This window comes from Phallusia mammillata, chromosome 7 (assembly GCF_965637545.1).
Source record: "Phallusia mammillata chromosome 7, kaPhaMamm4.hap1.1, whole genome shotgun sequence".
In the NCBI taxonomy this organism is placed as follows: domain Eukaryota; kingdom Metazoa; phylum Chordata; class Ascidiacea; order Phlebobranchia; family Ascidiidae; genus Phallusia; species Phallusia mammillata.
In genome coordinates, this window is record NC_137258.1 from 13,215,191 (window position 1) to 13,241,147 (window position 25,957).

General features: G+C 34.6%; 2 protein-coding genes across 3 annotated transcripts in view; both read left to right on the forward strand.

The window, feature by feature from the left end:
• Nucleotides 1-15,713, forward strand: LOC145238572 (nuclear receptor-binding factor 2-like). 2 transcript variants are annotated; one of them, XM_080101778.1, is made up of 8 exons: nt 1-345; nt 2,559-2,684; nt 2,811-2,901; nt 3,062-3,216; nt 10,135-10,289; nt 10,362-10,450; nt 10,602-10,657; nt 11,631-11,815. In XM_080101778.1, the coding sequence occupies exons 1-8, from the start codon at nt 283-285 to the stop codon at nt 11,649-11,651; spliced, it is 756 nt and encodes a 251-aa protein (XP_079957904.1). In that variant the 5' UTR covers nt 1-282; the 3' UTR covers nt 11,652-11,815. The 2 variants fall into 2 exon arrangements, with proteins under 2 accessions (XP_079957904.1, XP_079957903.1); XM_080101777.1 differs by lacking the exon at nt 10,602-10,657 and having other exon boundaries at nt 5-345; nt 11,631-15,713.
• Nucleotides 15,646-25,957, forward strand: part of LOC145238568 (T-complex protein 11-like protein 1) — a 15,510-nt gene continuing 5,198 nt past the window's right edge. Inside the window, exons 1-12 of the mRNA XM_080101774.1 lie at nt 15,646-15,713; nt 15,991-16,077; nt 16,350-16,388; nt 18,029-18,187; nt 22,383-22,557; nt 22,845-23,018; nt 23,123-23,259; nt 23,465-23,552; nt 23,611-23,701; nt 25,363-25,535; nt 25,594-25,781; nt 25,862-25,956. Coding sequence (XP_079957900.1) covers nt 15,683-15,713; nt 15,991-16,077; nt 16,350-16,388; nt 18,029-18,187; nt 22,383-22,557; nt 22,845-23,018; nt 23,123-23,259; nt 23,465-23,552; nt 23,611-23,701; nt 25,363-25,535; nt 25,594-25,781; nt 25,862-25,956 — 1,437 coding nt within the window. The 5' untranslated portion in view covers nt 15,646-15,682. The remainder of the gene's footprint in view (nt 15,714-15,990; nt 16,078-16,349; nt 16,389-18,028; nt 18,188-22,382; nt 22,558-22,844; nt 23,019-23,122; nt 23,260-23,464; nt 23,553-23,610; nt 23,702-25,362; nt 25,536-25,593; nt 25,782-25,861; nt 25,957) is intronic.

Here is a 25,957-nt window from a genome sequence, read left to right on the forward strand (position 1 = left end):
TGTTACAAGCTTACAATTACAACAGCAAAAACGGTAGGAGTGAGCAACCACTAAGTGCAAAGGGTTTACCAAAAAGTGTGAAAGTTGCAATGGTTTCTTGAAAACAATAGATGTAACTTTTATGATCAACATTTATTGTCAGGCTTCTTGATTACAATTGTATATCTGCTGTTGGCACAGTAAAACATGTTGTATCCGAATTTCCGAACTAATCCTTTCCTTCTTGTGGCAAATAGTTGCCAAATGTGGTAAATGTACAGCATTTTAAATTGTTTCTAAAAAATGAAGAATGAACGTTACCAATGGGCAGGAATTGATGCATTTCAAACAATGCCTTTGAATCAGGTAAAAGGTCAACTTTAAGAGTTTTTTTGTTGCCTGATCATTAGCACTTGTTTTATTACACTACATTGTACTATTGTAGCAAGCCTACTCTATACTTTGGTGTATATTCAAAGTAAAGTTAAATTGTTTATTCAAGGAATCTAGTTTAAATCTTCTCTGAGGGGGGTCTGTCAGTAAGAAAATCTATTGTCACAAAATAAGTCAAATTCTGCCAGTTTATGTGGTTTTCTGTGGCTTTCAAACTTAGCAATTAGCCATTTGTTAAAACCTATCAAATTTTGGGTTGGTAAAATAAAGTTGTGTAAACTTAATTCATTTAACTGTGTGAAATCAGTACACTGTTAATGCAGTTGTTTCATATGGTAAAACAGGAATAGTTGCACAATTGTGCCAAAACATTTACTTGCTAATAAATAACCATAACATTGTATATTTTTGAGTTAATATGTCAAATAAGTTTTGATTTAGAGTTTATTTTAGAAAAATGTCTGGAAATTTTATGATTAGAAGTTGAGTTAAATGGAAGGAATGCGCGATAACAACTGGTTTGTTTGTTGTACCATTGTTTGCTTTATTTCTTTTTAGTGTCAGTGTGTTAGCACTGTAAGTTGCACGTTAAAACTTTTAGGTCACATAACAGATTATATTGAATGTATTTTTAGCTGTTATGCTGGGGTTTTCAACCAAATCATATTTTGTTGATATAGTCAAATGGGGTAAAAAAGTGATTTTTGGAAACTTTGTTCCCAAGCTTTTGGTTTTAGTTTTTCTTTTAAATAGAGCTGATAATACTTTTTTCATAATTATGTAAAGTATTTTTTTTTAATGTAACAAATAAATTAAGCAATACTGTTGTTTTGGGGCAGGTTGAACTTTAATTTAAAGAAATGATATTTCATAAATAACTTAGTTACAATAAACATGCTCAAAAATAAAAGCCACATCAATTTGTTTGTTTTCGAAATGCTGCAAACCTAACTTGCAGTAGATAGCAAACTTTTTGTAAACTTATCAAACACTTTGAAATTAGTTCTGGTATGTTACTTGTTTTGGTCGAGCCTTCTTGCTGGCCTGCCATGTAACCGAAAAACTTCTTAAATTAAAGTTCCATTTTCTGCCAAAAAACTGAATGAATTCTCACGTAACCACAAACTACACTAATTCCCCGCCATTTTCGCTACTTTGTAGCATTTTTTGTGTAGCGCCTACACAAAACTTTTTAGTAAAACCATTTTTCAAAGCTGTGTTCCTAAAGCCATTGCTTTGAGAACATGTGTTATAGGCTATTTTTTTGTTTTCTAAATGTCCAGGTGACAAATACACACAATAAAAACAATATTGGGTTAAAAGTATTGCTTTTTATTACCCCATTCCTATGGATCCAGTTGCGGTGGTACTAAATACCGTATGTGGCCGCATGTTACCGCATGTGGCCGCATGTGACCGCATGTTATCACACGGCAGGAATCTGTGAAGGACTTAAATATACTTTTGCGAAAAAATAATTTTGCGGACTTTTGAAAGCGCTGACGGTTAGAGCTATTAGGGTTGGGTGAAGGTTTAAAATTAAAATCAATCTAGAATCTGGTCTATTTTACCCCTGATGGGGCTGGAATTCTTACATTTCACATAACATGGTGTATTTTAAGAGGAATCGCATGCGGTCACATGTGGCCACATGCGGTCACATGTGGTATTTAGTACCACCCGATCCAGTTGGGGTAGAAATAAACAACAGAATGTCTGAATAAATATAAAAGCTTGCAAAGTGGAACCGTTTTTGTTTAATAGGCCATAGTTATGACACAACACAGAACTGAGATCATAGACACCAAACTTGTAGCACAAAATCTGCAAAAAAGTTTATGAAGGCTTTCCCAGACTTTTTAAAATATAAATTTAACTACTGTGTTTCCAGCCATCAGAACTTTGCCTACAAACAACATATGAGAATGGTGTATGGCTTATTGTTTAGGCACAGAATAGTTACATTCCATGAAAAAAAGTTATGAAAAAACATTTTAACTGTGAGGGCATTTTTTCACCCTAACTTTGACATTTTTTTATCCCCACTTGACTATATACATATTTATATATGTTGGTTTGTACATCTAAAGCAATAACTTTTTGCAATTGAAAACAAATTTTTGCATCTTACAGAAAAAAAACATGACCAAAATAAATACTTTACTAACCTGTCTTCAGTTTAATAGGCTCATCTTAATGAACGAAAAGCTGAAAAGTATATTGAAAAACAAAAATGGGATGAAGCTTCTGCATGTTTTGAAACTGCCAGCAGATGCATATTAAAAGCTATGGAAAAAACATCTCTACCGAAGGTTTGCAATCCTCTTCGGTTGATATTTTTTTACCATGATGTCAAATGATAACAACATCGACTGTGCATGTACCTCAATTTGCTGACTATTTCAGAAAAGGACCAAAACATGAACCTCTTTTTTTAGGTTTTGCAAAGTTTACAACTTCAGTTTGATAACTACATTCATCAAAAGCATATCATTGAAATAAAGAAAAGTGAGCTTTCGTCACAGCGTTGTAAGTAACCTTTCTTTTATTACTTCGGCCTCTTTAAGTATACTTTTAAGACCACTAGTAATAACTAGGTCATTTCTGCACTAAAATAGGTGAACTCATTAAATACGACCTTGTATGGTTCTTAAAAAGTTAAAATACTATGATTTTTTGTTAAATAAAGCCAATACATTTGATGAAACTGAACACCACGTCAGCAACAATAAAAAAGTTTTACTTGATGGGAAAGAGGAGGTCTGTAGTCTGCCTACATCTAAGATACTGAATTATGAAATTTTAAGCGATACCAACACAAGAGAACCTGACTCACTTCTTCAGGTAAAAACATGTAATTTTCTTGTTCTTTAACAGACAAATTCAAGTATATTCCAAATTTTGAGATAGATTTAGATCTAAATTATCAAACTAAACATGCACATGTTGCAAGTATTATTAGTGTTCTTTGTAAAAAAAAGGTACCGTAATTTTCCATGTATAATGCGCAAAATTTACTTAATTTATTGTCCTAAAATCTAGGGTGCGCATTATGCATGGGTACAACAAATTTTGAAGAAAATCTGCCTCGAAATAAAACTTTAAATCACACCTTCTTGTTTGTTGTCAATCGCGCATCACATTTAGCCATCCTGCCCAACACACTTAGTCAGTAAAATTCATAATTGACGACACATCGTTTGATGCGATGGTGCAATCCTTGATGGTGTGTTATTGTCAAATACTGCACACTGCCCATTTAGCGACAACGTAAATGGGGTGATATCATTGCCGATATGCAACGGATCGAACGAAAATTTTGTATATAAGTTTGAATTTAATTATTCTGATTTTTAGGTATTTTAATCTGATACATATTAAACTTCATTTGTGTTTTAAAAATAAAAATGTTCTCTGCAAGTATTAAGATCGGTTCCGCTTGAACGCGACCAGTAAGATCTCGTTTGCTGTCACGATGTACCCTACACAATTCCTAAACATTTTTCGCTGTCGAGTTTGCGAGCACATGCGCAGTGATACTGACCGGCAGAATAACATCCGGTTGTTTCAAAAGATGATCTTTTTTCTGAAATAATTTTTTGTTTACGGATTTAAGAGTAAAAATTTGGGTGCGTATTATACATGGGTACAGGCTTTTTTCCAGCATCGACATGCCATTTTTAGGGTGCGTATTATACACGGGGGCGCACTATACTTGGAAAATTACGGTATGTTTTTGTCATTTGTAATTGTTATTGCCTCACAAAATTTTCCCAAAATTGTGATCTATGCCTTATCTCAACGCAGAATCACATTTTTACTCTGTTTTTTGTTGAGTTAAAATTACGGTGTGGTGGTTTGGTGCAATTATATTTCAATCAATATCTACAAGAAATGGTCACTTGTGGCTCCAGCTGAATACTTTTAAATATTTGATTCACATAATTGATAGTTCAACATCAAAACTTTGAGTATTGAAAAACCTGGAGGTTTCCAAAACTTTAACTTACACAGTTGTTAGATATAGGTATGTAGATGTGCATCCTACTTTGTTTGTCCAGATAACCCCAGTATTTAACCCCACTAGCCCCCTAAAATGGGTGAGTTTTTAAACATTCTCGGAATTGGCTGAAATTTTGATAGCTTGTAGAATTTACCATTCATAGGAGCTGATTGTTGTGTTAAACCTTGTAGCCCCAATTTCACCCCACTAGCCCCCTAAAATTGGTGCGTTTATTAAACAGTGTCAGAATTGGTTAAAAATTTGGTAGCATGTGGAATATGCTATTTGTGGGTTTCGATTGATGTGTTTTACATTGTAGATCCAACATTTACTCAACTAGCCCCATAAAATGGGTTAATTATGGGTCCCCTTCCCTGAAGGGGACACATATTGTTTTTGTCCGTATTTTTTTTTTCTTTTTTTCCGTCTAACGCGGATTTGTTCCCACGTTTTGGTCAAGAAAGAATGGTTCAAACTTTTTCAAATTTACACACATTACAGATATTCGTCTAAAGATGGTCCATGTGAATTTTGACCTCGTTTGATCCCTCGGTTCACCCACAGCCCCCAAAAACGTGAAATTTTTAGCGCGGATTTGTTCCCACGTTTTGGTCAAGAAAGAATGGTTCAAACTTTTTCAAATTTACACACATTACAGATATTCGTCTAAAGATGGTCCATGTGAATTTTGACCCCGTTTGATCCCTTGGTTCACCCACAGCCCCCCAAAACGTGAAATTTTTAACACGGCTATTGTTCCCACGTTTTGGTCAAGAAAGAATGGTTCAAACTTTTTCAAATTTACACACATTACAGATATTCGTCTAAAGATGGTCCATGTGAATTTTGACCCCGTTTGATCCCTCGGTTCACCCACAGCCCCCCAAAACGTGAAATTTTTAAATCGGCTATACTTGCTAAAGCAGAAGCCCTATGGTGCAGAAATATTTGAACATTTTAACAATTGTTTAAGCAGGCTATTCGTTTAGTATTTAAAATTTTGCCAGTTACCTTTACAACCCATAATATGCGTACGCTATCAGTCAGATATAAGTCCCAAGGGAATTCACTGGTTTACGATTAAGGTCGCAGAGCGGGAGTGCTCAGCTTGACGTCCGGACAGACGTGTTTTACGAGACAGTCGTTTGGGTGATTAGAAATCAGCTGTTTTTGTGTGCAGCAATGCTGTGTCGTTTTATTGAGTTACTACGCGCATTTTCAGTTTTGGCGAAGGTTTTACACCTAAGACGTAATTTAATCTCAATAAACGTACTTCGGTTTCGTTTATGTCGGGCAAAACGTCGTTGATCAACATAAATATGAAAAAATAAACTTAACTTTTTAAAACGCCGCGATAAATGTTCTTTAAATTCTCTTTGTCAGCTTGGCCGTCGCATAACCACGGGTCACTTACGGTCAACTTGTAGGCATTACAACACAGTTACGAATTTTTCGTCATAACGTATCTTCTTTATTTTTGACAAATCAATTCAAGAATCAGTACTTAAGTCATGTATAAATTAGGCTAAACGGTATTGTTGAACACTGAGGACTGCATGCTGTTAAAAACAGTGTCAAAAGGTCATTAAACGGTCGTTTTTGCGAAACTAAGTTAAGTGAAAAACAAGGTGTTATGTATACCTTTGTAGCAAACGACTTTTTTATATAGTGTCTAATATAACAGTTAAGGCTTTCTAGGAAAATTTGTGTTTAAATACTGAACTTGAACGACAATATCAAGGTCAAAGCAAGAGATTAAATTGAAAGTATTTTTCCCGTTCTTTTTTCACCGTTTTTTTGTAACTATATGTCAATAATGATGCAAAAAGAATATGGACAAAAACTTTTAAAGTTAAGTTAATGCTTTTATCTACAAAATCTAAAAATAACCGCAACATAGGTTTACTGTAAATCCGCATAAACGCGCGTGTGGGGACCCATTCGTTTTTGCTTGCAAAAACAATCATACATATAGATAAATTGTGTATAGTGTAGTAAGTTGGTAAATGTCGTATAGAATATATAAAATGGAAGTATATCAGAAAGCCACTTTTCTAGTTTTCTAAACAGCGTTTAAATTGAATGAAATTTGGATAGCTTGTAGAATTAGAATTTATAAATGTTGATTGTTGAGTTTTACCCTCTAGCTTAGACCTGGACATTGTACGGCCCGCGGGCCACATCGGGCCCGTTGGCTGTCCCTGTCCGGCCCGCATGAGGTCAAGTAAATTGAAACATAAATCATAAAGGCCTATTTATGCTGTGCATAAAATACGACAATTGTTTTTGTAGAAATATATATAGATAAATTTATATCTGTATATTTACGTATTAACGCACATGCGTGGGCGTACAGCTACATGTGATGCTAATTAAAGTCTACATAAAACACAAATTATCCAACCCATTGTTACGCAAGAAAGCCATATTGAGCCCTTCTGTGTAACAATGGGTTGGACAACATGTGTTTTATGTAGAATTGATGCTGGTAAGCTAGCCCTTATCATGTCAGCCTATAAGTCAGTTTTTTTGTGTGGCCCTTTTCAAAAATTAATTGCCCACCCCTGCCCTAGCTCCAACATTTACCCCACCAGCCCACTAAAATAAGTGAATTTAAAAAAATCAGAATTAAATGAAATGTGCATAGTTTATTGAACATACTATTTTAAGGTCTCAACTGTTGTATTTTGCCCTGTAGCCCCACAATTCAGCCAGCTGGCCCCTAAAATTGGTGACTCTTCTAACAATGTTTAAATTGTATAAAAGGTGTCTATTTTTCGGTTTAATCCTGTTATACCACTATTTATTCCTTCTTTAAAAAAGACCGTTAAATAGGACATACTTTAAACAATATCTGGGGTGAATCTGATTTGTATAGTTCAGGGGTCTTCAACCTTTTTGACGCAATCACCCCCTTCCTAAGGCACTGGCTCAAAATCGCCTCCCAATGAGATTGTTATTTGTATGAAAGTTTTTGAGCAGATGTGGGCGGTTAGATTCATCAGCAACATGAAAGCTTCAGTTAACAAATAATTTAATTGCTACTGCAACACACCAACTCCATTTTACGCAATTCTTTAAACCAGTGATTCTCAAATGCGACTCTCAGGGCCGCATGCAGCTACTTAATTTGCGGCTAGCACCAAACAGTTTCATGAGCGCACACGCACATGCGACCGCTCAGCGTGTGTTGGATTTTCCCGATTTGTTTATGTTTACATATTTTGATTATATTAAGCCCTACAAAAAACAAACAAAATAGGAAGTTAACTATGCAAAAAAGCTGGAGAAAAGGGCATTTTAAATCCCTAGATTTTCAGTGCGACTTATGTGCGAGTCAACTCTAAATTAAATATTTTGACACAAAACTAATAGTGCGACCTATACGGTGGCGCGACCCACCGGCGACTATATACGGTAGCTGAAAATATGCTATGTGAATATTTTGAGCAAGATCAGGCGTGCACAGCCTGCGGCTGTACGGCCACATGCGGGCGTGGAGACGAGTTTGTGCGGCCGTGACCATGTATATTAAAATACATGCACTGGTGGCCATGACGTAACTAAAACTATTTTGCCAAATATTTTGATTTTTAAACTGCCAAAAATAGATTTCGTAGGACTGGAAAAAGATGACCAGCCTAGTAACTATATGCGTCAGGCTTTATATCTGCTTATTGTGTGCAAACAATGCGAAAAAACAGGCACCGCAATCGTCACAATACAGATTATGACATCATAAACAGTTAGCTTCGTTTAGCTAAACTTAAGCACCAAGTTAGAAATTATTAATCTGAGCATTTTAGGTGGCTTTAAATGGTATATATACGATATAAATCAAATTCTTTGCACCAGTTATTATGGGTCCCCTTCCCTGAAGGGGACACATGTTGATTTTACTCAAATTGTGTTTTTTTTATTTCTTTTTTTTTATGTTTTTTTATTTCATTTTTTTTTTCTCCCCAAAGTTTGTCCGACTCGTTTTTCCATCAAATGTTTGATGGATTTGGCTGAAATTTACACAGATGGTAGATTTAGTTATGTAGATGTGCATCCCACTTTGTTTTTGTTGATAACCCCAGTATTTACCCCGCTAGCCCCCTAAAATGGGTATTTTTCCCCAAAGTTCGTCCGACTCGTTTTTCCATCAAATGTTTGATGGATTTGGCTGAAATTTACACAGATGGTAGATGTAGTTATCTAGATGTGCATCCCACTTTGATTTTGTTGATAACCCCAGTATTTACCCCGCTAGCGCCCTAAAATGGGTATTTTTTCCCCAAAGTTTGTCCGACTCGTTTTTCCATCAAATGTTTGATGGATTTGGCTGAAATTTACACAGATGGTAGATGTAGCTATGTAGATGTGCATCCCACTTTGTTTTTGTTGATAACCCCAGTATTTACCCCGCTAGCCCCCTAAAATGGGTATTTTTCCCCCCAAGTTTGTCCGACTCGTTTATCCATTAAATTTTGATGGATTTGGCTGAAATTTACACAGATGGTAGATATAGTTATGTAGATGTGCATCCCACTTTGTTTTTGTTGATAACCCCAGTAAGTATATATAACCCGGCAATATATAGGAAAACCACTATTCTAGTTTGAATTGAATTGGATTTATTTTTCTTCATTCGTTTGTTGGTTGTTGGTTTTTATGATTGCGACATTGCTATTCTTTTTTTACCGTTCTATTTTCACCTATGTCTCATTGCGCATGTTTTTATGCTTCGTTCCATGCTTACCCATGCAAGACATAACGCTCTACAGAGGCTCTCAACCATAAGTAAATTTGCTACAAGGGACAAAAATATGAACATTTGGGATTTTACAAGATATGCATAGATTTTGACATCAATTGAGATTTAATTTTTACTGGATGTGCTACAGCGTCTACACGTTAAAGTAAACGTTTGAAAGCAAACACTTGGTCTTGACGTGCACTCCATTCACTTTAAACAACAAGCTGCAGCCTGTAAATAATTACGTGTAAATAATAAATAACTGTTTGACGTGAAGTAAAGTGTTGCTCTTGTTTGGTAGAAGCCAACTTAACAGGTTATCTGTTGAGAAATTTAGTTGTATGATGAGCCTGAGTCAAGTCATGTCTCATGGTGTGAAAAGTCAAGTCCCTTCACAGCTGAGACTTAAGTCAAGTCAAGTCTTATAAAAAGGTGACTTTAGTTGAGTCACTGACTCGAGTTTCCCCATCACTGTAAGTTAGAGATTGGGAGTATTTTGTCCGGTGTTTTTACTACTTTTGGAAATATATGTAACATTATAATGATGCAAAACGATTATGGATAAAAACTTTTAATGTTTGTCTTTATGCTTTTTACTAATTTGTCCTTAAATGTAGTCACACCACATTAATACTGTTACTAATTTTCACATGGGGATCCATTTTATTTTTGCAAGCAAAAACATTCATATTATTATGTCAAAGATGTACATAATAGATTGTTATGTAGGATATAAATATATATATAAATAAAGAAACCATACCAACCAGTTTCACATTTATTGTGTTATTATAATCTTCACCTCTGGTGGTCAAAATTTTAAACAGTGACTGAATGTGACAAATTTTTAAATGATTGTAGTTTGGCATTTTATTAATTTAAGTGGAATCCTATTACTTACCTCACTAGCCCCCTAAAAAAAGACTTATATATTATCTAAAATTTGGCATCGGGGAGCATTAAAATTTGTTGAATTAAAATTTGACAACAAATCCTCTCTATTTTCTTTTGTTTGCAGTTTTTAAATCCTTTAACAACAGGAAAAGCAAACCAGCGCAAATATCCAAAAGCGGCTCCAGACAGATTAGAGGAACTCCAAATTCAAAACCAAAATTTGTCATGTCTTGTTGAAAAATTAATGTTGAAATCAGAAAAGCTCCAAATGGACAACAAGTAAAATACCTGTTCAATTTATTTTATTGGTTTAAAACACACTAGTCTATTTTAACGACAATCTATGTGCAGTGATTTGTTGACAAAAAATTTTCTTTTGGAGGAGGAACTGTTGTCTTTAAAAGCTGAGTTGAAAGGTCTAAAATGTGATCAGAGCCAAGGTACAAGATAATAAAAAGATTAAAAACAAAGTTATTGGTAGACATTTTTGAGCCATTGAATCATTTTTGTTTTGAAGTGCCTTTTTTATGGTTTATCAGTTCTTCCCCACACTTTTTGATTTTACTTTAGTTGCATTTTTGTTCAGAGCAGTTTGTCAGCCTCCTTTTTCCATGAAATGTGTGATTGGAATGAAACTTTCACAGCTGGTGGGTATCATGATGTGTCATATGTTGTGTTTGCCTGGACAGTTCTAGTTAAGTGTTTTCATACATTTTACATGCTGCTAGTCACAACAAATAAAAAGTTTCTGTGTTGCAATGGTTTGTGCCTTTGTGTTGTGGTATTTTATTAGGTTTGCTGTGAAATTTGGGCATTTAATTCATTAGCCCTCTAATATTGGTGAAGTTTTTTATGAATGTTGGTTTTAAGAAAATTTAACAGTGTGTAGAACTTGGCATTTTGGGGTGTTGGTGGTTACATTTCACCCTATAGCGCCACAAGTCCCCTAAAATTGATAAAATATGTAAACAATGTCCTAATTGTTTGAAAATAAAATTGTTTGTTGAATGTGGCATTCTAGCATGGATTTTTGTGTTTTACTCTATAACTCAATCAGTTATATAAAATATCAAGTTTATAGAGCTCTCCTGGCAATTATAGTATTATTCCCGACTTTTCAACGTCCTATACAGGTTGCCCAAAATATGTAGGAAAATGGATAGTTTGTACATGAGATAGCATTGTATGTCGATTCACACAAATTGATTGCCGTTTTTGACCTCATGATTATCTCTTGAAATGCTTTGTTGTGACTTTGTATGTGTGGGTGATGCTGCTTGTGGAAACAAACAAATGTCACAAACAGAATTCGGTAATGTGGGCACCAATCAGTGGTGGGATTCAATTTTTTGTCAGTCGGTTCTATCACAAAAGTCATATTTTTCAGCCGGTTCTGTTGCAAAAAGTCCATTGACAGTATCCAGTAATGCTAACCGATTGAATGATATCATAAAATTTCGTGAAATGGTTCTATAGAACCGGTGCGAACCGGCAGAATCCCACCACTGGCACCAATGTAAAATAACTAAGTGATTATGCAAGCTTCTTAAATTGACTATAATGTATGTTCAATTGCAATATTTCGAAACCACAGTTGTTGTGTTGTTTTTTGGATAACAGACGGTCAGCATTGCTCCCTGATGCCAAATGTTTTCACTGATATTGATGACACCCATCATGGAAAAGATTTTTCTGAAAAGGGTTTCTTTGATTTTGAAGACCACCTCGTGCAGGAGCTGGATATTGCAATGCAAGAAAATGATTTTAAGCCAGCAATCAATGAAAATAATAACTCCCTCAAATCACACATTGATAAATTGATTGAACCCACTGAAAAAAATGAAGTTAAATCTATAGAATTTGAAGACTGGCAATAATTCATTGTATCATGGAAACTTTGGTCAAAGTTGCAAGGGTACAGGATAAAGTTGATATTATTTTGCTCAGTGGAAAGCAACATAACAAAAATAAGCTGGAAATGTTGTACAACCATATAACATAATGGGGGAAGGCAATAGGTGGTTGATGGTTAAACTCACTGTACCTGCACCGTTATGAGAAGACAATGTATCCAGGCCTCACAAGAAATTGAGTTTGCGCATTGTATGTACACACGACTGGGAATGAGATGTTAGTGGAATCAGTCAAAACGAACCTAAACAATACTATCAAAGGCAATATTAATGTTTATTACTTGTAACAATGTGGACTAATGTTACGTTGTCAATTCGTTCTTCTTTTTTTGTGAAATAAACAATAGTTGGTGGTATAAAAACGATGAATAAAGTTACACTAGTGTTTAAAACACAATTTTAACTAAACCTTAGAGCAGGGTTTCCCAACCTGTGGTACGAAGGTTTTTCAGGTGGTACGCTAGTAGATTCTGTTTTTTTTTCATAAAAAACTAGATTTACAACTTCATATTTTGTTAAAATGGTTTTGTTTACCAAAATTATTCCCCCAAGCCTATTCACATTGTTACGTAACTTCTGTCGTTTCGTATCATTGCGATCTTCAAAATACAGGCTATGTCAATTGTCAACAAGAAGTACAGTTGCTTTGAAAAACCGTTCAACGCTGTTGGACTTGGACAGTAGGCGTTAATTATCTCAAGCAGCGAAAATGCATGTAACAAAAATCTCATTAAATTTAGGTGTGGTGCTTTAGTGTTGTTTTAAAAAGGTGGGGACCCCTGCATTAGAGGCATAAGAGAAACTGTTATGTGGTTAATATGTTATAATGAAAAGTTGTTCGAAAATTAAATAAAACAAAGAAACTGGTATTATTTGAGTTCAAACCGTTCTAGGTTGGTAACCATTGACTAACTGCGCCACTCCTTTGGTTTTGCCCTACTTTTAGTTGGGATATTTTTAATTTCACAACAACAGTAAAAGTCACTCAGGCGTGTAAAGCATCATCAGCGCAAGAACGGTAAGCACTTAATGTAAAGCGGCAGGTCCTGAGTTACCGTTGATACACAAAAATAACAATCAAAATGAAACGCGCTTATGACGTCATAACCACCCTGCCGCATTACTTGTTTAAGCTATTTGCAACAAGGTAAATGATGTGGTTTAAATCATTTTTGCTACATGTTTGAACATTTTTTAGTGATTGTTTTATGTAAAATATTAGTATTTATAATTAAAACAAGTATAAACCAACGAGATAGTCCTTGTCGGATATTAAAGTGTAAATAATTAGGCTTTTCAGTGTTTGACATCAGACAAAATTATTAAACAATATATTTCCGTTCGAATGTGTGGCAAATATCAATAATTTAATTGATCAAAGGTTTTTTTCTGTACTTAATGGTGACCAATGTGGGCTCTTTAGCTAAAATCAAAATTCCTAATTTTATCCAATGTGGATTTAATTCAGTAAAATTGCACATAACATTTTGTGCATATTGACTGCATAAGATGTGAATATTTGTTATGGCTTGTTTGAGATTTTTACTGGTCACTTTTAACTTGAATAGCAATGTTACATAAAACACTGTTGCATTTTTTTTATTTTGCAGCAAATTAAAATGCAGTACATAGTTGTTAAAAAATGTTACACAAAATTAAATTACAGTATAGAACACAACAGAATCAAACTTGTAAAAGATAAATTAATGTCTTTCATTTTGCAAATAAGAACATTTGTTCTCGTTGAATGAATGCTGGTACCACCACATGCAATGTTAAACTATTTTGCAATTTACTGTTGGCCAAACATAAAGAAAATAATCCAGAAACTTTCAAAGTTGGTTTCAAATTTCCTAATTAATATGATGTCAATCTTATAATAGCAGTAAAATTTGTAGATTGTTTACTTTTAGGCTTTCTCTTAAAGACTTAAATCAATTCAATTCACCATAGTATACATATCATAAAATGTCTAGTTTGGTTGGCTTGAGTTTTTGTGTTTGGGTAAAATAGTGGTAGAGCATATTTGTAGTTCTTGGGTCACATGCAAACAGCAAGCATCCTGGCAATGACAAAAACAAAGGAAACATTTCAAAGTAGAACTGATGCCAAAGACTGCAACGTTTGACTGGAACTGTACTTGTCACACTTGTATCACCGATCCTGTGGTTGGATCAATTTGGAGGTTTATCTGAATTGCAAGAATTTTTCATTTTTAAATTGGGAATTGTTTGTTTAAATGTAACAATTTTGCATTTCAAAACTGTATAATAAACCGATTTAGATGTCCTTTATCACTGACTTTTGGTATTTGGCCAAAAGTGCTTTCCTTGTGGAGATTTGATAAGTTGTGGCAATGACAGTTGGTTGGCATCCAGCAGGTATATGATAGGCCTACCATATTCCCATCCCCCAAAAGAAGGACACAATTTTAAAAAGAACATGAAAAAATACTTTAAGGCTCCCCAAAAATAAAAGCTTCCGAAATTAGACGGTATACAATAGTTTGGATAAAGTTTATAACTATTATCACGCCACAACACTAAAATAAGCTTGCATTTTCAAAAAACGTAAAACCTGTGTTCTTCAAAAAATCAGCTGAAGATGTATATTTGGGTGTTTTCAAAGGTATGATTGTCACATTTGTATTTGGTAAATCAGAAATTCCAGGAGGACATTTGGGCTCTTTTTCTTGTCCTCAGAGGACAACTTGGTTTTTGTTAAAAAAGAGGACGTATGGTAGGCATAACTATATGAGATAATAGATTCATGATAAATAGAAAGTATCTGTTCTCCCTGTAAATCTCACATTTATAGAGCTAAATCAAAGTTAGGTGGTGACATGTATTATTGGAATTAGGATATGACTGGCATGCATAAGCTTTCATGAAATAGGGCTATACACAGATTTACCACAAGTATATAGTGACGTAGTTGGACAGGACACAACAGGTTTGTTTAACAGCAGCACTCCTGCATGTACAGAAAGGTCTTAAAACAAACATTTTTACTTGAAAATAATGCAGTAATCACAAAAATATTACTTGTAACTTACCACTAGCAGGCTACAATTTAAAATTGTAGAATCGACTACTGTAAGCTGTAATTAGGCGTATCACAGCATTTAAAGAAATGGACTGCGATGTTTTAAGCATAAAATTTCGAAAACCACAAGCAAAAAGGATTTGCTGACTTTTTAAAAATAACTTACCAGCCGTTGCAATACATTTACCTCTAATTTGCTACAGCGAATAACCTCGACAGGGGTCACGCACAAAAAGGATGGCATCTTTAAACACACAACTGATAACTTTCGCTCAATAACTAATTTAGGAGTTTAACCGGGCTCAAAAAACACCAGTTTTAGTATTTCGCGCCAAATTCGTTAATTTCTTCTTGACAACGGTAACTCAGGACCTGCCGCTTTACATTAAGTGCTTACCGCGCAAGAACAGCTGATCATAAAGTAAACAAAGATGCGCCTCACTGACCCAATTACAATACAATAGTGGTAGTACGACTCCATCACAAAAGACTTCCAGCATGTTCTAAAACTGCCTAGAATAAGTGCCCAGTGTTAAGAGTTGAGCCATAGGGCATTTTTAGATTTAAGAAGATATGTTTCTCAGAGAAATGTCTTGTTTCGTTTCAATTTTAAAAATGTATAAATACTGCATTGATCTGCTTTTTAGAAAACGAAGTACTTAAACTTTATGTGTTACTTGTTTTGTTGTTGTGTGTAAGTCTTAAAATTCCAAAATGTCAGATAAAAATAAAAAACATCTACCAGGTGAGTTATTGTGTGTCGTACTGCGGTAAATACTATTTTTTTAAGCTTTTAATAAACCAGTTTATCTGACAAAAAAAAAAGCTGATTTGCAACTCAGAACGATATCCAAGTACAATAAATGTGAGATGACCAAGTTTATGATGCAGAAACCTGAAAGTTTACCATTTACCGAATTTGACTTTAAATGTGCAAATTATTCTGAAATTATTGTGCAAATAATAACTTAAATAAAATAAATTAATACTTCAGCACCAACTAACGTAGCTTATTCTTTTAGCAAAAAAACGTGATCATGATTTCAAAATGAGCAAGGAGTCAAAAAGTTTTCAATCTGAAAATAATCCCATACCATATCTTTTGAAAGGTAATTTGTCTTTTTTGGTTAAAGATTCAAAACTACTAGTCTAAAGACTCTAAGGGGAATTATTTTCATATACTAGTCTAAGGGGAATTAAAAAAGATGTAAATTGTATTTGCTGGAAAAACAAATATCTCACCTTTAGGTCGAATGTAGCTTTAAACCCATTTGATATATGTTACCATTTAGTGCTATAAAGATATTTTTCTCAAGTCTTTGAAAATATTTTAAATCCTTGTTTTCATGTTGCTCACTGACATAATCATTTCTTCTATCAGGTCATTTTGGAATACCACCAATTAAAGTTTCCCCAAGTTGTAAGTATTTTATTTTATGTGCAATATTAAATTTTAGATAACATTCACAATCTATTTTGATGTTTTTTGTGGCTTAAGCAGAGAAAAAATATCCAATGTGAATCACTGTCCTAATGACATTAACAAACTGGAGTGTAAAAAGCTTCAGGTGTTTTTTAATAATTCATGCTTTTTATCTTTTTCAAAAAGTCAAGGTTTTTATCATTATGGGTCCCCTTCCCTGAAGGGGACACATATTGTTTTTGTCCGTATTTTTTTTTCTTTTTTCTGTCTAACGCTGGTTTGTTAAACGCATTTGGTCAAGAAAGAGTGCTTCAAATTTGTTTAAATTTTGTCAGATGTTAGTTATTAACCAAAATTTGATCCTCCTGAAGTTTGACCCTGAATGACCCAGCGGTTCACCCACAGGCCCCGAAAACGTAAAATTTTTAACGCTGGTTTGTAACGCTGGTTTGGTAAAGAAAGAGTGCTTCAAATTTATTCAAATTTGGACATATGTTAGTTATTAATCCAAACTTGATCCTCCAGAAGTTTGACCCCGAATTACCCAGCGGTTTACCCACAGGCCCCCGAAACGTAAATGTGTCTAACGCTCGTTTGGTCAAGAAAGACACTGTAGGCAGAAGTCCCAAGAGAGTAACTCACTGGTTTACGATAGCAGGAGGGCTCAGCTTGACGTCGGACAGACGTTTTACGAGACGTCGTTTCGGTGATTAGAAATCAGCTGTTTTGCACAGCAATGCTATTTTGTTTTATTAAGTTGTCACTCACATTTTCAGTTTTGGCGAAGGTTTCACACCTATGATGTGATTTAAACCTAATAAGCGTGCTTCGGTTTCGTATATGTCAAGCAAAACTTGTTAATCAAAATAAAGTTGAAAAATCAAACTTGACATTTTTGCAAGATAAATGTGTTTTTTTAAATGCTCGTTGTCAGGTTGGCCGCCGCATGACCATGGGTTACTTAAGGTCAACTAGTAGGTATTACTAACACAGTTCAGAACTTTCTTTCATCATAATGTAGTGTTTTTTTGCTATAAATTTAGGAATCAACACTCAAGGCATGTATAAATTAGGTTAAACGGTTTTGTTGAACAGTAAGGACGGCGTCTATTGAAAACGGTGTCAATAGGTCAAACAGTCGTTTGGCGTGTGCACCCTGAGAGGTTACTGCAGGTCAATGGTACGACAATATCTGGGTCAAAGCAAGAGATTAAATTAAAGTATTTGTTTCGTTCTTTTTTAATGTTTTCGTAATTATATGACAATAATAGTGCAAAAAGAATACGAACAATTTTTTTATTGTTGGGTTAATGCTTTCTAAAAAAATGTTTTTAAAAATCTAAAAGTCACCGCAACATTTGTTTACCGTAAATCCGCACAAACACGCGTGTGGGGACCCATTAGTTTTTGTTTACAAAAACAATCATATGTGTGGATCAAATGATGTGTATAGTAAATTGGTAAATATCGTATAGAATATATAAAATGGAAGTATATCAGAAAGCCACCCTTCTAGTTTAAATTCTCCAAAAGTAATAAAAGATGTGATGATATGACACTGTTGTTTTGTGTTTAGATGACAAATGGCAGTTTAGGTTTTCTTTTATAAACAGAAATCTATTTTTGTTTGAAAATAGCTTCCCCTCCGAACAAAAAATCCCTATCAATTGATGAATTTTCAAAAATAAAGGCATCTGCATGGAACATGACAATGGCACATGAAATTGCATTGCAAGGAAACTCCAAGGTGTTTGATCAAATAAAGCCAAAGCAGGACCAAGATGAAAGCAATAAAGGTATGCTAGCATACAAACTATTTTATAACCCCAGTATTTACCCCGCTAGCCCCCAAAGTGTAAAACGTTTTTGTATGTTGCTGCGCACCACAAACAAAAGATTTATGTGGTGTAATAGTGTAATAAAGGTAACATAACATGGTACTTGTGTTTGTGCAATACTTTGGGGGTGTTTTTGCACATGCCAGTTAGAGGAGTGTTAACAGCCTTATGATGCCAGAAGCATTAACAAACGTTGCTAATAACACCTCTAGTGGTCAGAAATTCAAACATTGGCCGATTTGGATAAAATTTTACATGCCTGTTGATTGGGTCATTGTAATTTTAGACTTTTGGGTGTACAACTCCATTAGTTACCCTACTAGCCCCCTAAAATGGGTGAGTTTTTTTAATCAGTGTCTGAATTAAATGAAACTTAGACAGCTGGTATTATGTCATTTTTAGGTGTCAATTGTTGTGTTTAACCCTGTAGCCCCAATATTTATTCATCTAGCTCCCTAAAATAGTTGAATTTTTTGAACAATGTGTGAATTGAATGAAATTTGGGCAGCTTGTAGAGTGTGCCATTTATAGGTGTAGAATGGGGTGTTTCACCCTGTGACCCCAACATTTACCCCACCAGCCCCCCAAAATGGGTCAATTTTTAAACAATGTCTAAATTGAATGAAATTTGGACAGCTTCTGAAATGTGTCACTTATCCGTGACGATTGTTGTTTTAACCCTGTAGCACCATCATTTACCTCACTACCCCCTTACAGTTGTGTGCAATTCGCCAATAATCGGAGCTGATTGTTGTGTTTAGCCTTTTTTCTCAGTTAGAGAAAAACCTTCAAAAATGTATGAATGAAATGAAATTTGAATAGTTTATAGTCCATATAGCATATTTATTTATGCTCAGTACTGGTCACTGTGTTTTATCTTACAACAAGTAACTTTCTGATAGTTATGGGTCCCCTTCCCTGAAGGGGACACATATTGATTTTACTCAAAATGTTTGTTTGTTTTTCTTTTTTTTCTTTACTTTTCTTCTCCCCAAAGTTTGTCCGACTCGTTTTTCCATCAAATCCTTGAAGGATTTGGATGAAATTTACACAGATGGTAGATGTAGATGTGCATCCCACTTTGTTTTTGTTGATAACCCCAGTATTTACCCCGCTAGCCCCCTAAAATGGGTATTTCCCCCCGAAGTTTGTCCGACTCGTTTTTCTATCAAATGTTTGATGGATTCGGCTGAAATTTACACAGATGGTAGATGTAGTTATGTAGATGTGCATCCCACTTTGTTTTTGTTGATAACCCCAGTATTTACCCCGCTAGCCCCCTAAAATGTATATTTCCCCGAAGTTTGTCTGACTCGTTTTGCCATCAAATGCTTGATGGATGTGGCTGAAACTTATACAGATGGTAGATATAGTTATGTAGATGTGCATTCCACTTTGTTTTTGTTGATAACCCCAGTATTTACACCGCTAGCCCCCTAAAATGGGTATTTTCCCCCGAAGTTTGTCCGACTCATTTTTCTATCAAATGTTTGATGGATTCGGCTGAAATTTACACAGATGGTAGATGTGCATCCCACTTTGTTTTTGTTGATAACCCCAGTATTTACCCCGCTAGCCCCCTAAAATGTTTTTTTCCGAAGTTTGTCTGACTCGTTTTGCCATCAAATGCTTGATGGATGTGGCTGAAACTTATACAGATGGTAGATATAGTTATGTAGATGTGCATCCCACTTTGTTTGTCCGGATAACCCTAGTATTTACCCCGCTAACCCCCTAAGAGGGGTGAGTTTGTAAACAATGTCAGAATTGGCTAAAATTTGGATGGCTTGTAAAGTATGCCAATTATCGTTATTGCGCCATCGCAGTTCGGGTTTTTTAACAGCCCTTTTTTTAACAGTCATTGTGGTTTCCTACTTTTAAGTTTGTGTGTGTTGAACCTCTGTTAGTTATCCTACTAGCCCCCTAAAATGAGTTTTTTAATTTAAATAGTTTTTACTCCATATAGCATATTTAAATATGCACAGTACCAATCACTGTGTTTGTCTTCACAATACCAAACTTACTCATTGTTATCTATTGAAATGCATTACACTGGCCAACACAATTTTTGGTGTCTTTAATGTTAAAACTGATATTGACTAATTTTGGGGTGCTGATTTCAAAAATCATTACGGTTTTCTTCAATCAGGTCAACTTTTTAAGTTATTTACAAAACCAAAATTTATGACCATATTGGTTCAATGACTTTAAAATCACGCTTTTATATGTTTGTTAAAGTTTTGTTACATTAAACACATCAATTTTCTACAGTGCAGTCGGTTTTATAGCATAAACATGTGTTCTATGCTTATGCTCTGTCTAAAAATGGTTGGTGTAGGCTAGTGGTAACTTTAAACTATACGTGTTTTATGGAGTGATTTCAGACTAGTAAAGCAAGGTGGTAAAACTAAAATTAATAGTGGCTAGGTCATCTATAAGGTGTTGCATGAATTACCAAGATGTTTTTTTCTACAATACTGGTGAATACCCATACAACACAACTAAAAAGAAAAAAAAGATCTGTATCAAATGTTCATATCTTGCACACTTCGATGTGACTTTGGGGGTTTAGGACAAGCAATGGGCTCCACTTACCTAATGTTGATTGGAATATTGCAGTAATGGACAAAAACAGTAGAAAGATACTAACATTACTAGACATAGTACAAAACTAAGTTATTAAGCGGTCTGAAAAATTCGGAACGAAAATGAGTATAAAGCTACACTTCCCTTAAAACGTAGGGGATATAAATGATGAGAATTAAGCTGAAAGGTTCCAACAGGATATCAGTGAAACGAAACGTGTCGGGGAAGAAGGAATAATGTGGTCCTGGCTAATTACTGTTGGTAAATTAAACGGGACGATATTGCTGCCAGTCATTTCCAAAAGTTACAGAAGTACATGTGTAGGGTTGGCCTATATCCGATATACCTGACAACTTACAAATTCGAAACCTTTTTTTGTTTTTTGTGTGGAATTTTGTTTGTTAGGAGTGTCTACCTGTTACATTTAAAATTAAATCGAAACTTTGTTCTTGCAATAACGGTAATTCCACATAAAATACTCAAAACCAGTTTCACTATAGTGTATACATATAGATTGTTTTTCAAACGTGGATGTACCATAACATGAAAACTAGACGTGATACAGATAAACCGATTGCATTTTTGAAATCAGGGCACTAAAATTAGTCAAAATCAATTAAAACATTACTGACACCAGTAAAAAAATATTTTTTTGTTGCCCTGTGTTATCTACAACTTTACATGTGTGGGGACCCATGAGTTTTTGCTTGCAGAAACAACCAAGGTTATAAAAAACGATGGCTAATATGGGACCCAATACAAAATAAGCATAGAAAATATATTTATGTTTTAAAATAGATCATAGTGTATGTGCAAGGGCAATATGTGCTAAGCCACCCTTCTAGTTATCTATTGAAATGCATTATTTACAACTTTGTGTGTGTGGGGACCCATGAGTTTCTGCTTGCAGAAACAACCAAGGTTATAAAAGACAGTGGGTGATATGAGACCCATTATAAAACAAGTTCCCATTGTAACAAGAAAATATATTACTGTTTTGAAATAGATTATAATGTATATGCAAGGGCAATATGTGCTAAGCTACCCTTCTAGTTTATGTATGACCTCAGTCAGAGAAGCTCTTACTGTTTAAAATAAAGTTGTGCTGTCAAACACGGTAGTTTATGTGGTTGTACTAATGTATGCAACCACATGAGCTCCAACTGAAAGCAAAAAAAACTTTGAATGGAATGCAACTTTTGGCAAATTCCTAAAACAATAAATTTTTTAATTAATGTTTATTTGGAACACTTTGCTTTAACGTTATTATTGGTTTAGCAACGTTTAGAAAATGTTTTGCCGAGTTGAAGCTCTTGTATCACCTAAAATAACCATTTATCACAGTACAATCACATTGTACACAAAAATGACCAAACATTCACTGCCAACAACTGTGTGTTTGAAGTCATAAACGAGGCACTAACCAAAACAGGTTGCGGTTTTGACACGGTTTGTTGCTTTTTTGCCACCGTGCTTAACAAAACCAAGGTCGCTGTTACACAGTTACTTATTTTACCACTTTTACACAAAATAAACATGTCTAACAATACTTGTATTTGGTAAACAGAGAAACTCCACAGAGTAGTAAAAGAAGAAATGCACAAAGCTTATTGGCAACTCCTTCGAGACGAACTTCATTCATCACCACCAGTCTTTGATCATGCATTTGTGATTATAAAAGATGTAAAAGAAATGATGGTTTCACTTCTGGCTGACAATAGAGTGACATCCCTGCATAAAAAGTGTGTTTTCTTAGAAGAGTATACATTAATAATCGACATTACACATGAGAACTGCTTACTGCTTTCTATTATTACCAAACATCAAATGTATGCATTTTAATGAGCATAAACAATGCAGTCCACATTGTTTCACTTAGTTTGTTTGTCTAATCATGTTATCTGATGTTTTTGAGTTGAAAAAAAATTAGTTCCTTTGAACTAGTTTAAAATTAACACTCTCACGGCAGCACTTTTTGATGCAAATCATTTTCAAAACAGCACTATACTGAATTTCTGTTTTTTGACAGAATTGATGAAATATTCGATATTGAGCTGTTAAAACAGCAGGCAAAGCATTCAGCGCTAGATGTCCGAAAATTGTCAGTGAATATAATTGACACTATCGCTGCCATGTGTGCCCCAATTCGTGACAAAGATGTTGCAGAACTGTATTCAATTGATGACACAGTGGATTTGTTCAGGTACAATTTTTAATACGGAACCTATGCCGTTTATTTACGCTTGCATGTTTGTGTTCTGTTTTTTGCTTTACTTTTACACACAAAAAACTGTTTTATTTTTACAGAAAAATCTTTGATGTCATGGAGATAATGAAACAGGACAAAATTAATGCATTGGTGTCTGCCATAACTCCACACATACAGAAACATCACATACAATACGAGAGGGAAAAATTTAATGACATACTTTCCAAACTGCCAGGTGGTACTACATGGAATTTAAAGACATATCCAGAAATACTACAAACAACTTTAGTAATATAAAGATAAGAAAACCAAGAAACCAAATGTTCTAAAATCTATCAAATTAATTTGCAGCTTTGCATTTAGTCAAAATATAACATAATTAGGAATTGCACTCTTCCTTTTGGGGCAAATCATCCTATTTACATCCAAAACTTTTGCAGAAGGGCCTATCGCAACAGAAAGATGGCTGCAAAATACACACAGACAATTGCTCCTGACTGCTGAAATGGATGTAACAAACAAAGAAACGTAAGACTAAAATAAAAAAATGACTTTATTGCACTGATACAGGTATATATTGTTTCAGAAATAAAACAACAATCAGCCCACTGACTCTGTTAAAAGTTGCATTCACAAAACTGCTGGACTGGAATCATTCAACCAATAGTTTTCCTGAGGTAAAATGACATGTGTTTGATGTTGAAAGAGGAATCTGCAAATTTGGAACCTTCCCTGAAGGGGACACATATTCATTTTACTGGAATTTGTTTTTTTCCTTTTTTTTATTTCCCAAAGTTTGTCCGACTCGTTTTTCCATCAAATGTTTGATGGATTTGGATGAAATTTAAACAGATGGTAGATATAGGTATGTAGATGTGCATCCCACTTTGTTTTTGTTGATAACCCCAGTATTTACCCCGCTAGCCCCCTAAAATGGGTTATTTTCTTCCCAAAGTTTGAAGAAAAAAATCTGAATTAATTTGTGTGCAGCAGTTGTTTGCGTCGAGTTTAGACATACCAAATGTATGAATTTCTTTATTGTGAACAGTTAAACCATCAGGAGTAGTTGGAAGAAACATTCAAAGTGTATAGATTACTCAGACTTCATTGTCCAATAGTAATAAGTGCTGATTTCTAAGTTTACATACTAAAACTGTATTACATTTCCAGGCCATGTAGCACATTAAAAAATTCCTTTATATGACTGTACAAATATATTAAATTTGTTTCATTAGAGTCTTTTGTGCGTTATATGTTTAAAAAACGACTAATTTGTATAACTTTGCACCAGTTGGACGAAAAAATTAATGAAATATGTAACTTGGTGTATGGAACGTATGTTCAGCATTAACTACAAATTTCCCCGTTATATTCGGCACCAAATTAAACTAACTACATATGGTTTCAAGTTGACCTACTTGTTCACAAAAGAGACTCCTAAGCGTATTAGCGCCTAAGCGTATTCAAACCATCTGTGCCGAGCGCATCGACAATCGGAGAAGTCTAATACTCTTTGCCTTTTTTCTTTATGAAAACGAGAGAAATGCGTATCGAATAAGAGTATCGAATATGCTGAAACGCTCCATGTAAAAAGGCTTAATGTCGGAATTTGCTGAAATTTGGATAGCTTGTAGAGTATGACATTTATAGGTGTCGATTGTTGTGTTCAACCCTGTATCCCCAACATTTACCCCACAAGCCCCCAAAGTGTAAAACGTATTTGTATGTTACTGAAAGAATTCTGTGGCGCAATAGTGTTACAAGGGCAACCAGTTGTATGTTACTCCTTGATGGATGTTTTTGTGCTATGGCAGTTAGGGGGTTGTTAACAGCCCCATGACGTCAGAAGCATTAACGGTTGTTGCTCAAAACACCTCTAGTGGTCACAATTTTAAACATTGGCGGATTGGGCTAAAATTTTGCAGTACTATTGATTGAGGTTTCATATTTTTTTAGTTTAGTGTCAAACCCCATTAGTTATCGTACTAGCCCCCTAAAATGGGTAAGTTTTTAAAACAGTGTTGGAAATGGCTAAAATTTGGGTAACATGTGGACTATGGTTATCTCTTGATAAGCACTATTTTTAACTTTACATGTGTAGGGACCCATGAGTTTCTGCCTGCAGAAACAACTAAGGTTATAAAAGACGATGGATAATATGGGACCCAATACAAAATAAGCATAGGAAATATATTTATGTTTTAAAATAGGTTATAGTGTAAATGCAACGACAAAATGTGTTAGCCTCCCTTCTAGTTTAAATTGTTATCTGTCAATAATGATTTTGAGCTATGTTGTCAATTTTTTACAAAAAACATTATTTGTTTGTATTTAACAGACTATAGCAGTCGATCAGGAGAGATTCATTAATCTACAAAAAGAATTTCAAAGAGTTATATTAACTGCAACGCTTATTCTCACTTCATTGACAACATTGTCATCAGATCTTTCATCACACCAGCACTACATGCAAACTCTGAAAAAAAATCTTCTAATTCTTTTATCAGACATGTAAAAAAATTGCTATGTAGATTTGGTTCTGTTTTTTTGACACACTTTTTTCTGATAGTGATGACTTCCGAAAACTTGATGCAATTGTTGACAACCTTGTGGAGCAAATATGGAAAGACACAAATGAATATGCCCAAACATACAACAGTGTTTCCCATGCAGTCGAACCACACAAAAAGAAGTTGTTGCAGGAACAACTGATATCTTTGACCGACATCAAGCAAAACCATGTATTTAAGCTGCTTGGTAATACAGTATTTTAAACACCTATTTTAACTAATAAAATAAACATATGTTTGCATGGGTAAAGCTATTTTATTCTGCAGAAAAACGTGCAATAACTTACCTTTTAACAATCACTGATATTTTGGAAATACCTGCAAGTGGCTACCAGATCCCACCAGCACCATCAGCACTAAAGG

Bases quoted from the DNA above. Each gene is read 5' to 3' on its own strand.
- LOC145238572 (XM_080101777.1), top strand. From the start codon at position 283: ATGAAGAATGAACGTTACCAATGGGCAGGAATTGATGCATTTCAAACA. The intron at 346-2,558 runs GTAAAAGGTCAA...TCAGTTTAATAG, and splicing joins AAACAATGCCTTTGAATCAG to GCTCATCTTAATGAACGAAA. The intron at 10,290-10,361 runs GTAAAATACCTG...ATCTATGTGCAG, and splicing joins AAGCTCCAAATGGACAACAA to TGATTTGTTGACAAAAAATT.